Source organism: Akebia trifoliata, chromosome 16 (genome assembly GCF_017979445.1).
Source record: "Akebia trifoliata isolate Shusen 1 chromosome 16, ASM1797944v1, whole genome shotgun sequence".
Lineage (NCBI taxonomy): Eukaryota > Viridiplantae > Streptophyta > Magnoliopsida > Ranunculales > Lardizabalaceae > Akebia > Akebia trifoliata.
In genome coordinates this window covers 30,116,100-30,129,780 of record NC_141390.1, presented here as the reverse complement: position 1 = coordinate 30,129,780, position 13,681 = coordinate 30,116,100, and the positions used below count along the sequence as shown (strand labels likewise).

General features: G+C 35.0%; 1 protein-coding gene and 1 long non-coding RNA gene across 6 annotated transcripts; one reads left to right on the top strand and one right to left on the bottom strand.

Annotated features, from left to right (window-relative positions):
• The first annotated feature begins 2,938 nt into the window (after positions 1–2,938).
• Positions 2,939–8,174, top strand: LOC147383430 (bidirectional sugar transporter SWEET16-like). 4 transcript variants are annotated; one of them, XR_015174028.1, is made up of 7 exons: positions 2,939–3,055; positions 3,154–3,190; positions 3,876–4,086; positions 4,154–4,315; positions 6,577–6,696; positions 7,056–7,199; positions 7,662–7,801. XR_015174028.1 is itself a non-coding variant. In XM_086429424.1 (6 exons), exons 1-6 carry the CDS (start codon positions 3,022–3,024, stop codon positions 7,131–7,133), a joined length of 642 nt encoding a protein of 213 aa, XP_086285550.1. In that variant the 5' UTR covers positions 2,939–3,021; the 3' UTR covers positions 7,134–7,358. The 4 variants fall into 4 exon arrangements, 2 of the variants coding, with proteins under 2 accessions (XP_086285550.1, XP_086285551.1); XR_015174029.1 differs by lacking the exon at positions 7,662–7,801 and adding an exon at positions 7,367–7,653; XM_086429424.1 differs by lacking the exon at positions 7,662–7,801 and having other exon boundaries at positions 7,056–7,358.
• A 3,409-nt stretch (positions 8,175–11,583) lies between these two features.
• LOC147383429 (uncharacterized) lies at positions 11,584–12,529 on the bottom strand. 2 transcript variants are annotated; one of them, XR_015173617.1, is made up of 4 exons: positions 12,381–12,529; positions 12,195–12,229; positions 11,958–12,097; positions 11,584–11,872 (listed from the first exon to the last, which is right to left on the bottom strand). It is a non-coding gene; the product is annotated as an uncharacterized LOC147383429 (long non-coding RNA). The 2 variants fall into 2 exon arrangements; XR_015173616.1 differs by having other exon boundaries at positions 11,997–12,097; positions 12,381–12,528.
• Positions 12,530–13,681: the final 1,152 nt, after the last annotated feature.

Genomic DNA, 13,681 nt, shown 5'->3' with positions numbered 1-13,681 from the left:
CGAATGAATATTTGAATCTTCGTTGTCCCTGTGGAACGAATTCGACTTACCCAAAGTCCATTTCTTAATCTTAATCTCTGCATCTCTATTGCAAGCTTTACAACCGATCATCTGGCAAAATGGAAAGAAAAAAAAAAGATTATAATAGGTGTAAATAAAGAAGATTCAACCAAGATGGGGGATTATTTACAGAAGAGACGAAGGAAACGAAGAGATTTGGATTTACAGAAGAGCGAAGAGACGAAGGGTTGGGTCGAAGGAAAACGAAGGTTGGGTCGTCCGTTGAGTGAGAAAACGAAGGGTGTTTAATGAAAGGTTCAACAATGGGTTTTCAACCAAAGGTTGAGTTCGTCTTCTTCGTTGAAAAACCTTATGAGACAGCAACGTTTGTCAAGAGAGAAAACCAAAAAACAGAGATGGTTAGTTTTAAAAAAAAAAAACAAATGAAAAAACAGAAAAGATGAGGGAGTTACTTTTAAATAAAAGAAATTCCGTTTCTTTATGTTGAACCATCTGCGCCGTCCACTCCCTCAAATCTAACGTCTCTCATCCGTCTGTTTCTCAGCTGGTTTTCAACACGTCCCTCGAACCGTCCCCATATATATATATATATATATATATAGATATATATATATATATATATATATATATATATATATATATATTATATATATATATATATATATATTTATTGTTGTTGTTGTTTGATAGGTATATAAATTAACAACAAACTAAAAAAAAAAATTGGTTTCTATTAAAAAAAATAAAAATTTAAAAGGATTTTTAACTTAGTGAAGGTATGACGTTGATCGAACCTATAATGGAAACGGCAAAACAACGAAAAATTCATCATCGATCGAAGATCTAATGGAAACGACAAACACAGTGGTAAAAATTCTTGTTGATCGGACTTGTAATGAAAATAGTAAATACATCGACGAAAATCCCCATCGATCAGAGTTCTAATGGAAACGACAAACACAAGGTGAAAATCTCCGTCGATCGAAGCTATAATGGAAACGACAAATAATCCCGTGTGCAGATTGATTAGGGCAAGCGAATGAAGAAATATTCATTTTGTATTTCAGATTTGACAAGGATAGGATAGAATTTCAATTTTTTTTAAAGGTTAATTTGATCTTTTCACTTGAGCGGTTATTTTCGCTTCTCCTGCGGATGCAAATTTTAAAAGTATATATTACCCGTCTTTTCAAATGGCATTAAAAAGCGTTGAAAACATTCTTTAAAAGCACTATTAAACAATAATTTCGGTTTTAAAAAGCGCCTTCTAGATGCAAACGCAGTAGAAACCGCGTTTAAAAGCGCTATCAAACACCCACTTAATAATGAAATTCAACGTTAAAAAATAATGTTTTTAATATTTTATTTTTTAAAATTTTATAGAATTTCGTCCTCTTACAGAACTCTTACCCACTCTTGCTGCCTGTAGCTGCTCAAAGAGGACTTAATGCCAAACTTTCGACGTGCACCATATTCAATGGTGGGTCCAACATTGCTTCTTTTGGTCTAATCAAAGAGAATTTGGGACCAAACTTTTTATGTCATGATGTCAGGCCCAAGCCCAAGCCATTCCAAAACTCTAAGAAGTGAGAACTCTTTCCCAACTAAATTTTCTTCCAGTTTTTGAAACTGGTAACATACCCTTTGACCTCGGCCTACCCAGATGATTAATTGAAAATGACTAAAATATCCTTATCTCCATTTATGCTCAGTGCACCCATTCACCCCCTATAGACTTCACCCAAAAATGTATTTAAGGAAGTGAAGTGAGCACATTTGTCAGTAGAAGTAGCCTGGCACTTAGGAAATTCGTGTATAGTTGGCTAATTTTTTGGAGAATTGATAGGAGTACTCTATTTGCACACACACTTATAATCCGTTCATCCACTTTCTTCTATGCCATCCACTTTCCACTTTTTCTTGAGTATCCTGAAACAAAAGATCTACGATTATGTGATGGGGGCCTGTAAGAGCATCTAAAAAAGAGTATTAGATTATCACGACTCTTCTTCCATACATCATCCTCCCACCCTCAAAATGTACTTGTGGACGCAGTGAGCACAAAAATGATGGGTGCAAATAGCCTGACCCTTGCTACCATGATCCCACCATAAAGTTCTTTGACATATCGAGAGATTCTAAACATGATGGCTCTATCAGTCTTAGATTGGCATTTTGTGTAGTGTAGCAAAATTATGTTAACGCGCATAGACAAAATTTGGCAAAAAGGTGGTCCTCATATCACATCTGAGAGAAGGCACGGCACGTGGCGGGGCATGTCCCACAGTCCAAAATATCTATAGGAATAATGATTTTCAGACTCTCCCACGTGGCATACTCGAAATACTCTCTTGACGTGGCATGTGCTAGAACCATAAATCTTTACCTCGGAATACACATGTGCATTGAACTCAACCAGATAGCCCAACTCAAAACTCAATGACGTGTCATGCACAAAGAATCATAGATTGTAGATTCTTTCGCTTGGGATACACAATTGTACCCTCAAGATACCCAATTGCACATGTCAGGTCGGCTGTGTATCCCGAGGGATAGAATCTACGATTCTTCGCCCATGCCACGTCAGTGAGTTTTTGAGTTTTCCTCTCAGGTTGAATTCAAAAATCAGCACTTTATTTTTTATGAGAATGTGCAGATGTGTATCCCAATGCAAAAAATCTATGATTTAAGCTCATGCCACGTCAAGAGAGTATTTTGAGTATGTCACATGGTGGAGTTATATTATCACAACTCTCTAAAGAGTCGTAATTTTCTATTTCTCCCTACGTGACTGTGTGTATATAACCATTGTTTTCCTCGGGATACACAAGTGCACGTAATGTGCACTTGCGCAGTCAATTTATCATTTTTCATATAAAAAGGATCCAACCTTCAACAAAACTCACACCCACATCTTCACTCCTTCAGGTGCACACAGTGCACCACCTCAGAATTCTAACATTCTGCTCATCTTATCCACTCAAATCAAAGTGTTCTTCAATGGAAAACCTAAGCTTCATTGTGGGTGTCATTGGTGAGTCTCCACAACACAAGAAAACCTAAATTTTTCTTTTTCAACTTTTTGTTGTACTTGAATTTATGATTTTAAAATTTAATTGATTTTTTTTACAGGCAATATAATTTCCATACTAGTCTTCCTGTCTCCCGTGTGAGTAACAAATTCTCTCTTCTTTAATTATTTACTGAAACCATCAGTTACGGTTGTCAACGAATCCAAATACAAATCCGAAATTTTTATCTGTTATTTAAATTCAAATCGGATGGATGTTCTAAAACTCTATCCGAATTCGAAACCAATTATCTTATCGGATATGGGATAACATCCTATTAGAATTTGAATAATTTGTATATAAAAAAAAACATAATTTTTCCTTATCCAACTTATTTTTCATTATTAAAACAACTTATTATATATTATATTATTTCTATAATAAATAAATAATATAATTATATTGTTTATATAAAAAATTAATCAAATAAAATAATATATATTATATATTATATATTATTTTGAAGCGGATATTACTACATTCAAAATGTTAATATCCGAATCCGTATCCGTATCTGATAAGGATTCGAATGTATAAAATTGTCCGAATTCGAATCCGATATTCTAAATTTTTGGATAATATTTGATTTTTTGAATTCGAATAGGATTCGAATTTTCGAATATCCATTGATACTACCCTCAGTTGTAGAATTAAATTTAGTTTTCTAAGCAAATCAACGGTTCAAAATCATCTATGTGTTTCCATTGATGGGTTTTTTTTTTTCATTTAGATATGATGATCAAGAGATACTAAGCTAAGTATGTGATTTGTGTACATTAATAGGAATACGTTTCGGAAAATAGTGAAGAAGAAATCTACAGGGAATTACAAAGGGCTTCCTTATATTTGTACACTATTAAGCACTTCTTTGTGGACTTTCTATGGACTTCTCACTCCGGATGGTTTACTTATCACCACTGTCAATGGTGCGGGTGCAGTCTTCCAAACCATTTATGTCACATTGTTTCTCATATTCGCACCTAGAGATACTAAGGTAAACTCTCTCTCTTTCTCTCTCTACAAAATTTTTGGATATTTTTATAAATATTATGGTGTTTCAGGTTAAATACTTGAAATTGGTAGCTATATTCAACATTGGTTCTCTTGGGGTGGTGATAGCTATTACTCTTCTGGTGATTCATGGAGGTCTTCGCCTTACTGTCATAGGAGTCATATGTGCAGGTTTAACTTTAGGCATGTATGCTTCTCCACTGGCAGCTATGGTAAGTAATTTAACTTTTCTTAACTAATTTAGATATTTTTTTATTGGCACACCAAATTTTACATTTTAACATATTAATGCTTGAATTCAAATTATCCATTAAAGATGTACATAGCCCTTCTTTTCTTTTTTATTTATTTATTTATTTATTTTAAGATCTCACACAATTTTATTTTTTTTCAAAGATGAAGGCTGAGCACTCATTTCTTTTCTTTTTTCCCTGTCAAATGTAAAAAGCGTGTCTGATGGAAATTCCCCACTCTTTTTCTCTCTAAATTCACTTTCTAGAAAGTAAAAGAAATATGTCTTTAGGGTCTCTTCAAGAAATGTTTATTTCGACTGATTTAATAACTCATCTTAATGTGTACTCAATGGATTTTCAAGGAGCTTAGAATAAGGTATGGTCTATGAACAAAAACAAAAAAATAAATTAAAGAGAAAAAAATCATACACAAACACGAGGATTTACGTGATTTGACAGCGTGCCTACATCCATAGATCATATCATAAATCAAAGAGTTGTGCTAGAGTGATATTCATATTGACATCGTTTCACACATTGGTGTGCACGGAACCATAAATGCTTGTCAATTGTATCTCGATGAAAAACATTTATGATTTTGTTCACACATCCATGTCAGCAATGTGTGAAACGATGTCAATTCCAATGTTATTTTAGCATTTTCCTAAATCTAATCAAATTATATTCTTTTGAAATACAATCCTTGAAATATTTAGCCAAACAACATTCAAGAAATTTTTTCTCTCTTTCTCAAAATAGAAAAACCCTAGACGTCTTTCCCCCTAAGCCGAATTATTATTATTATTATTATTTTTTTTGGCCCTAGGACTTGGTCCTATGGGTTGAGTTCACTCCGCTTTGAAAAGGTCCCTTTTGATTTTGGTTTATATTGGAATCAGTGTGACCCGTGAATATACATCAATCTTGAAGGAACCATGTAAAATCTCTATGTTTCTTTATGGGATTGCATTTTGGTTTGTGTTTGTTTCGATTTATTTTCTTGGTTCGATTGCACCTGTTTTCTTAACACATACTCCAATTTATGAAAATTTGGTAGTTTCTCATCCTCAATCTTCACAATTTAGAATGTTCAAACCATGTTTTAATTGATTTCTTCAAAATCAAGAACTTTTTTAACACTGTCAACCAACAATCCATGTGGCAAACACTATTCTTATATATAAGTAATTCATATGGAAGTGATTTTGTCAAAATACTTCGGTTAAGCCAAACTACACCAAATGAGACTTAAATTTTTTTCCACAAAATACCTTTCCTACTGCTTTGATTCTTCTGGAACTTGGACGAGTACGAATTTCCTGTCAAGAAATTTTTGTGCTAAGTTGATGAACCAACAGGAAGTTGCCATATGTATTGAAAAAGCACTTAAAATCTGAACTCTTAATGGTTCAGAAATTTTCTCTCCAACAACCAATCAAGGTTGCTTTTTTGATACACTTGGGCAGGGGCGGAGCTAGGATTTTGCTCATGTGGGGGCAACCAAGAGTAGAAAAAAAATTGTGGGGACGACTAAGAGTGAAAAAAAATAGTTGTGGGGGCAACTACGAGTGGAAAAAAAAATTGTGAGGGCAATAATGGTAAATTTCTTTATCCGCCGTTAAAATCTGTCGTAATAGCACATTAATCCATAGAATTTGAAAACTCTTGTGGGCACAAGTGCCCCCACTCTAAATCCGCCCTTGCACTTGGTGTCATGCCATTGGTTCATCAGCTTTGCACAGAAATTTTTTTAACAGCAAATTTTTTTTTCATTATTATTATTTTTTGATCTTTTCATTATTATTATTTTTTTTTTTGTTAAAGTTAGTTCAAATTTTTAACCAAAAATAACGAGTCATTGCAGTTTTAAAAAAAATTGTAATTTTTGGAATGAAGTAGAGAGTTATCTTAAAACCTTGAGTTGGACCTGTCAATGGGCGAGATTTGGCCTAGCCCAGCATGGATTGGGTTTGGGTAGCGTAAGTAGGCCCATTTTGGAATGCAATGGAGGAGGCCCGTTAGTTCCTGACCTGATAAGGTATATTATATAAGTCATTTGCGGGCTGGGACGGCCTGTAAATAGGTCTCAATATGTGCTACTCGGGCTTGGACCTAGACATTTTTTAGGCCTGGCCCATTGACAGCCCTACAATTTTTGGGTATGATTTCTTCATCTCCTAAGATAAACCCTCGAGCCTTATATAAATGTACTAAAAAAAAAAATTGATGGTGTCAAACAGAAAACGGTGATCAAGATGCAGAGCGTGGAGTACATGCCTTTCTCCCTTTCATTTTTCCTCTTTCTTAATGCCAGCATTTGGTCCGTTTATGCTGTGCTTGTCAAGGACTTCTACGTTGGCGTAAGTTCAATTTTTCTCACCACTCATTTTTTTTTTTATAACTGGGTATCCCTGTAGACAGGGGACCGGCCCCGAACTGGGCTTTTCCTAGTCCATAGACATGGTCTTGTCCAAGGACTAGTTGCGGGGCAGTGCAACACCCACACATCACACGCACGAAGAAAGTGAGGCTGCACAAGAATTAATGCTCATACTAGTATCAAAGTCACGATCTACGGGCATTAACTGCTTATCAGTCCGAAATTGCCATTGAGCCAACCCCTCGGGGTTCTCATCATCCATCTTAATTTTCCCTTTACATGAGTAGTCCCATTTTTTTAAATAAATAAACACTTGCATGTATACACTTGACATTGTAGGTGCCAAATGCAATTGGTTTTGTGTTGGGGTCAGCTCAGCTAATCTTGCTCCATAGTCAGGTCTTGTCCAAGGACTAGTCACGAGGCAGTGCAACGCACACACATCACACACACCAGGAAAGTGAGGGTGCGCCATCATACTGGGTATCGAACTCATGATCTACGGGCATTAATCACTTATCGGTCCAAAATTGCCATTGAGCCAACCTCTTGGGGTTCTAATCATCCATCTTAATTTTCCCTTTACATAAGTAGTCCCATTTTTAAAAATAAATAAATAAACACTTGCATGTATACACTTGGCATTGTAGGTGCCAAATGCGATTGGTTTTGTGTTGGTGTCAGCTCAGCTAATCTTGCTCCATAGACAGGTCTTGTCCAAGGACTAGTCGTGGGGTGGTGCAATGCACACACATCACATGCACTAGGAAAGTGAGGGTGTGCCATCATATTGGGTATCGAACTCACGCTCTACGGGCATTAAGTGCTTATTGGTTCGAAATTGCCATTGAGCCAACCCATCAGGGTTCTCATCATCCATCTTAATTTTCCCTTTACATGAGTAGTCTCATTTTTTTAAAAATAAATAAACACTTGACATTGTAGGTGCCAAATGCGATTGGTTTCGTGTTGGGGTCAGCTCAGCTAATCTTGTACGTGACGTACAATAGAAGGTCAACGAAATCAATTGAGATGATGGAAGAAGATTCAGCCCACTTAGTGAGAGATGCAGTGGAGATGGGTGAATACAAAGAGAACATGAGCAAGAAAGAAAGAAACCTTCTCAAAGGGAGAAGCCTGCCCAAGACAGCTGTGTCGAGGCAACATAGTTTCCAAGGGATCTTAAAAACACTTTCTTTGGGTCCACATGAGTTACACTCAACTTACTCACTTGAAGAGGATGTTGAGAATGGGAATTCATGTACTCACAAAGGTTAATCATGAGGAGATCTTACAATGCAAAGACCCCACAATATGGCTGTTAGGCTTTGAAAGTCAGTGTCAACATAAGAGGTTTGATTTTGTTTGTTAACAATGATGTGTTGAGAGAATAACATAAGTAATAGCGGTGCACATGATTCGGATTTTGATAAAATAGAACCGAATCAAACATGATCGGTGCTACAAATTTGGAATCGAACCAATCCAAACGAACGTTAGTTCGGATTGATTCTCAGTTCTCATACTTATTATTTTCAATAGTAAAATTAAAATAGTTAAAACTTAAAACTAAGCAACATAAATATTAAACAAAGCATCACGCATAACTCATAACACGTATAAACAAAGTATCAACATACTTATTATTTCAACATAAACAAAGCAACACGCATAACACATAAAAATTAAAAATCATGAAAAAAAATTAGAAAATAAAAATCATTTAACACTTACTTTGTAAGTGATGATTGAAAATCAAAGTTATTCTTAAAATCAAATGTTGTTTGTTGCTTGTTTATAGTCAAAATCAAATGCTACTTGTTGTTTTATAATTAAAAGTAAGGGGGCACATTTTTAATGAGTTTTTATTAGAAAAAAAAAAATATAGGAGATGAAGTTGAAGACTTTGATGAGTTACCTATAACACACTAACACAGTTGAGAGAGAGAGAGAGAGAGAGAGAGAGAGAGAGAGAGAGAGAGATGGGTTACCTATTCGTTTTTCGACGAAGTGGCGAGTGGTAAGGTGAGTGAGGGAGATGAATGACGGCTAGGTTTTCTTCAAACTTGAAGAAGAGAGAAATAGAAAATAAAAGAACAAAACTAAGAAAGGGTTTTATTTTTAAATAATATATATATAAATTGGTTCGATTCTCGATCGTAGTTCCTCATATGCAATAAATGATAGTGATTTCGAATAGGGCCATGAGAAATTATGGCACAAATGGTGTGTGTTTTGCTTTTTGAAGAATGCACAATAATTTTCATTTCATTTAACAGTTTAACAACCTTGTCTGTAATAAAGAACCATCGGTATTTATGAACCAGAATTTTTATTATAGATTGTAACTCAGAAAAATAGATTTGCCTAGTTTTAATCATGATCACGAAATATTTGAAAGCTGCCAACTCCCCTTTTAAATTTTAGAGGAATTTTCTCCTTTACATGACATATGGCCCCTTCTATTATCAATTTGATGGCATCCCTTCCCATTTTGGTGAATATTTGAGATATCTATCTATATTTTGAAACTAATGACATGCCCTTGACCTCAGTCTTCTTTTTAGACTAATGAAAAATGATTTCAATTCCCTCATCATTGTCATTATTATCATCTATCCTAGTCATTGTAGATGATTCGTATTGAAAAGAAAAATCAAAGACTTTTAAATCATTTTTGTTAATTTATAAGTGAAGATCAGAGTTAATTGATGTGCCATCATTTTTGAAAATTGGGATGTCTCAAATATTCACTAAAAGATGGAGGGTGACATGCCATGTGAAGGAGGTGGTTGCTTCAATTATTTGAAGTGACCGGTAGCTTCAAAGTTGAATCTTTCCCTCTCACCCGCATGATGGGTATCTCAAATATTCACTAAGAGTCATGATAAACTGAATCGAAATTCACTCGCTAATGTGGCACGTGCATAGAACCATACATCTTTTCCTTCAAGGTATACAAGGAAAGAGATCTAGGGTTCTGTACACGTATCCACGTCAACGAGTGAATTTTGAGTCTATTTATTGTTAGTCATTCACTAAAGGTGGGTGGCGCATCTAATTCTTTACTATAAAATAATAATAATTATGGGTCATTCTATTTGCACCTACTTTTCTTATACACCCCTAACTCAAAATTGAATTTAAAGTGTGTGCACTAAGTGTAAATGGTAGGTGCAAAGAGAACAACGGAATAATTATTTGACATAAACTTAACTCAATAATCCATCAAGATCCCCTACACTTATGTTTTTGGTACTTCATAACTCAAATCTCCATTAATTTTTTGTTGTTCATGTAGAACCACTCACCCATCCATATCTATATAACAAAACAAAATGAAAGACCTTGCTAGACTACAATTTTGTGAAATATAAAGATTAAGACAAAATGAGTGAGGTCCATACAACTCTATTTTATTACTTTATTATTATCTTTCCTTTCTCGCCCCCCATTTTCAATAATACCTCTCTACCTTTACTATCTTTTCTCTTTTACCTCTATAACTTAAAAAATGATGCTTGTGTATGTAGGTACAAATTCTAGTATATAATAAAACACAATCGTAGATCCCACTCCCTTTATTCCGCGAAAAATTCTAGTTTGCGGTTGAGCTATAATTTTATAGGATATAAAGATTAAGACAAAGAAGTGAGATTTGTACAGTCCCACTTTATTGTATTTCCTCATTTTTCCTCTTCAACTTTATTTTCTTTCCTCCTCCCCTTTTTCAATAACGCCTCTTATTCAATTTTTTTTTTCCTTCAATAATACCTGTAATTTTATTATCTTTACACTTCTTGTTTAGTAATACCCATACAATTTTATCGCCTTTCTTCTTTTATCCCCTTGACTCAAAAGAGGATGACCATGCCTAGCTCCGTCATAGGCATAGGGTAACCCTAGTAGTAACTAACAAAATCATATTCCTAGCTAACCAAAGCCTTTCAAGAAGATTATACAAAGAAATTAATTACAAAAGAAAAAAAAATCAAGTATTGAAAAATGTCAAAAATAATAATCTTGGTTGAAACAATATTTTTAAACAAATTTTCTTCTTAAATTTTAAATCCATGTCATCATCGCATGATGGTCTTATCACTAAATTTTAATATAGGAGATTAAAATTTGGACTCCTTCTTTTGTGTGTGTGTGTGTGTGTGAAATTGTCAAAAATAATAATCTTCGTTGGAAAAATATTTTTAAACAAATTTTCTTGTTAAGTTTTAAATCCATGTCACCATCGCATGATGGTTTTATCACTAAATTTTGATATAGAGAGTAAATTTTGGACTCCTTGTGTACGTGTTTATGTGTGTGTGTGTGTGTGTGAAAAAATGTCAAAAATAATAATCTTAGTTGGAAAAATATTTTTAAACAAATTTTCTTGTTACAAGTTGTTATCACATGATCGTCTTATCACTAAATTTCACTATAGTAAAATAGGGCTATAGCGACGGCCGTGACCGTCGCTATAGGGACAAATACCGTAGTAAAAACATGTAGCGACGGCCAGGGAGGCCGTCGGTAGTCGTCGCTAATAGTCCCCTCGCTGTATGCTATATCGACGGCCAATTATTCAGTAGTGCAAGACTTATAGCGACAGCCGGTATTGGCCGTCGCTATAGGGTATCGTTTTAAAAAAAATTAATTAACTCTTTAACTACGCTTTTGGCCGTCGCTGTAAAGGTTTTTGAAGAAAAAAATTTTTTATTTTACATCAGCCCCCTCATGTATTGCAGAATATTGGAGATACCCCTCTATTTTGAAATTGATGACCATGACCCCAATTACCTATATGAAAAGACCCAAATGCCCCTCTACTAGAATTCATTGTGTTACTATTACCAGATTATGATACGAGATAAGCTACTAATTTTACTTTTACGTTACAAAAATTTTTACTTTTACATTACAAAAATTAATGGACATGGAGTAATTATAAGTAATTAATTAGTTGTCTTTGCTGAGGTCTTGATAGGATATGAAGCATCTGTGACTATGCCGCGCTACGTGCTTATATAACCTTTCTCACCCCATTCTGGTCCCCATGAGTTCTTCACTATCCAATACTTGGTCCCATCTAGAGTTGCTCCATAGCCTACGATCGCCACCCCATGATCTAGTTCTTTGCCACAATCTCCCGTGAATACGCCCTATGATCATAGTCAAGTCGATACATGCATATAAATTAAATTCAAGGAGTTTTATGTATTTAGAATATAAGAACTGCAAACTAACCTAACAGTATATCTATATATACTAATTGAGGACCACTACCATTATTTGTTATCACCATCATATGTTGAATACTACGTCAGGATTGGATGAACGATGCCATGGGCTGCTTCAGCTTCAACGGTCTTCCCATCTGGACACACCTGAAATCCCAATCCAAACTCCAATTTATTCAGAGACTTGCGTACGTACAAAGAAACAAAAAAAAAATGATATAAAAGGTGTTTACAACAAATATACCAGTACAGATGTCATCAATCCAAGAGATCCGAAACCTACAAGTGGGGAAACAAAAATTTGTGATTAAAACAGACCACTGTATGCTTTGGTTTCTCAAAGCAATGGAATTATCTTTAGAAACAATATACAACAATTATGTAGTATTGTACGGATTTGAAAAGGTCATGCACAAAGAGTAATACAAACCTTGAGCTAAGAAATCACTCTGAACATCTCCATCATAGTTCTTGCATGCCCAAACATATCCCCCTTCACTCTTAACTACGTAGGCAACCATATCATCAATGAGCCGATGTTCATACCTGCCAAGTGAATCACATAGGCTCAGTTAAACCACAAGCATTTGAAACAGCAAATATATCCTTGAATCTACAAAAATAAGAACAAAAAACCATGCAAATGCATAAAGCATTGTCATCTAACACAAGAACCCTAAAAATTTACAATTTTAGAGTAACATGGGCATTCCATGAAGTTACATTTTGATTGTGTTTGCTGGAAAAGCAAAGCGAAGGAAAAAATATAGTATAGAAAAAGCACTAACCAAGCAAGACGCAAGAGCCACAATCAAGACAGGGATTGTGGTGAGCAGTAGCTTCCTGCAGTTGGGGAAATAGTAAATAGAGTTAAACTAATGAATGATAGCAATTAAAGGAATTTACCATCCGAGTAGAGAACTTTGGTAACTATATTCTCTCATTCCATATATAAATGTCAAAATGATTCAATCACCAAAATGATTCAAGGGCAAAACACCAGTCAAGAATACGAGTATAACGTCCAGATCTTAAAACAAGGGCAAAACACCAGTCAAGAATACGACCATAAGAGACCAATAATGGAGAAGAAAGTAAAAAAGAAGTCCTTCAGCAAAAGTACCCAACTATAGCATAAAGATATCAAGATTAACCAACAATCTAAAAACACTTTGGACATTTAAAAAATGAATTAGGAAATTACCTTCTCCCTGAAATATCCACAAGCCTCATGGAAACACCTATACAAGGAAGCATCAACAAGGTAGTGACAGCACTAATAAGGAAAGATGCAGAATCAGAACTGATGCCCATGTTTGAAAGAAGAACTCCAACACCTGCCTGCTCGAGAATCTGAGGGGTGTAGTAGAGAACCCCATTTATGCCAGAAAACTGTATAACCAAGAAACATACATATGAGAAGCACATTGGAAAACAAAACAAATAGATCGATCTGTAGGGCCAATGAGTTGATCTCTATCTGTTGGGATGCATGTATTACTTAGTATCTTGTTAACTAATAGAGACTATCTAAACAGTAGCGTTCTTAGGTACAACCGTACAAGCATAGAGAATTTATTACAAAAGGAAATGGGTAAGTAGCATGTAAAAGAGTGTAGGGGCAAATGGGGAGAGAGGTGAGGGAGTGGGGACAAATGGGGCATATAATTAGTTGAAATTATAGGGGTGTCTCAAAGTTCTGTGGGGGCAATTGCCCCCACCAGCTCCTTA

Bases quoted from the DNA above. Each gene is read 5' to 3' on its own strand.
- LOC147383430 (XM_086429425.1), top strand. From the start codon at position 3,022: ATGGAAAACCTAAGCTTCATTGTGGGTGTCATTG. The intron at 3,056-3,153 runs GTGAGTCTCCAC...TTTTTTTTACAG, and splicing joins CTTCATTGTGGGTGTCATTG to GCAATATAATTTCCATACTA. The intron at 3,191-3,875 runs GTGAGTAACAAA...GTACATTAATAG, and splicing joins CTAGTCTTCCTGTCTCCCGT to GAATACGTTTCGGAAAATAG.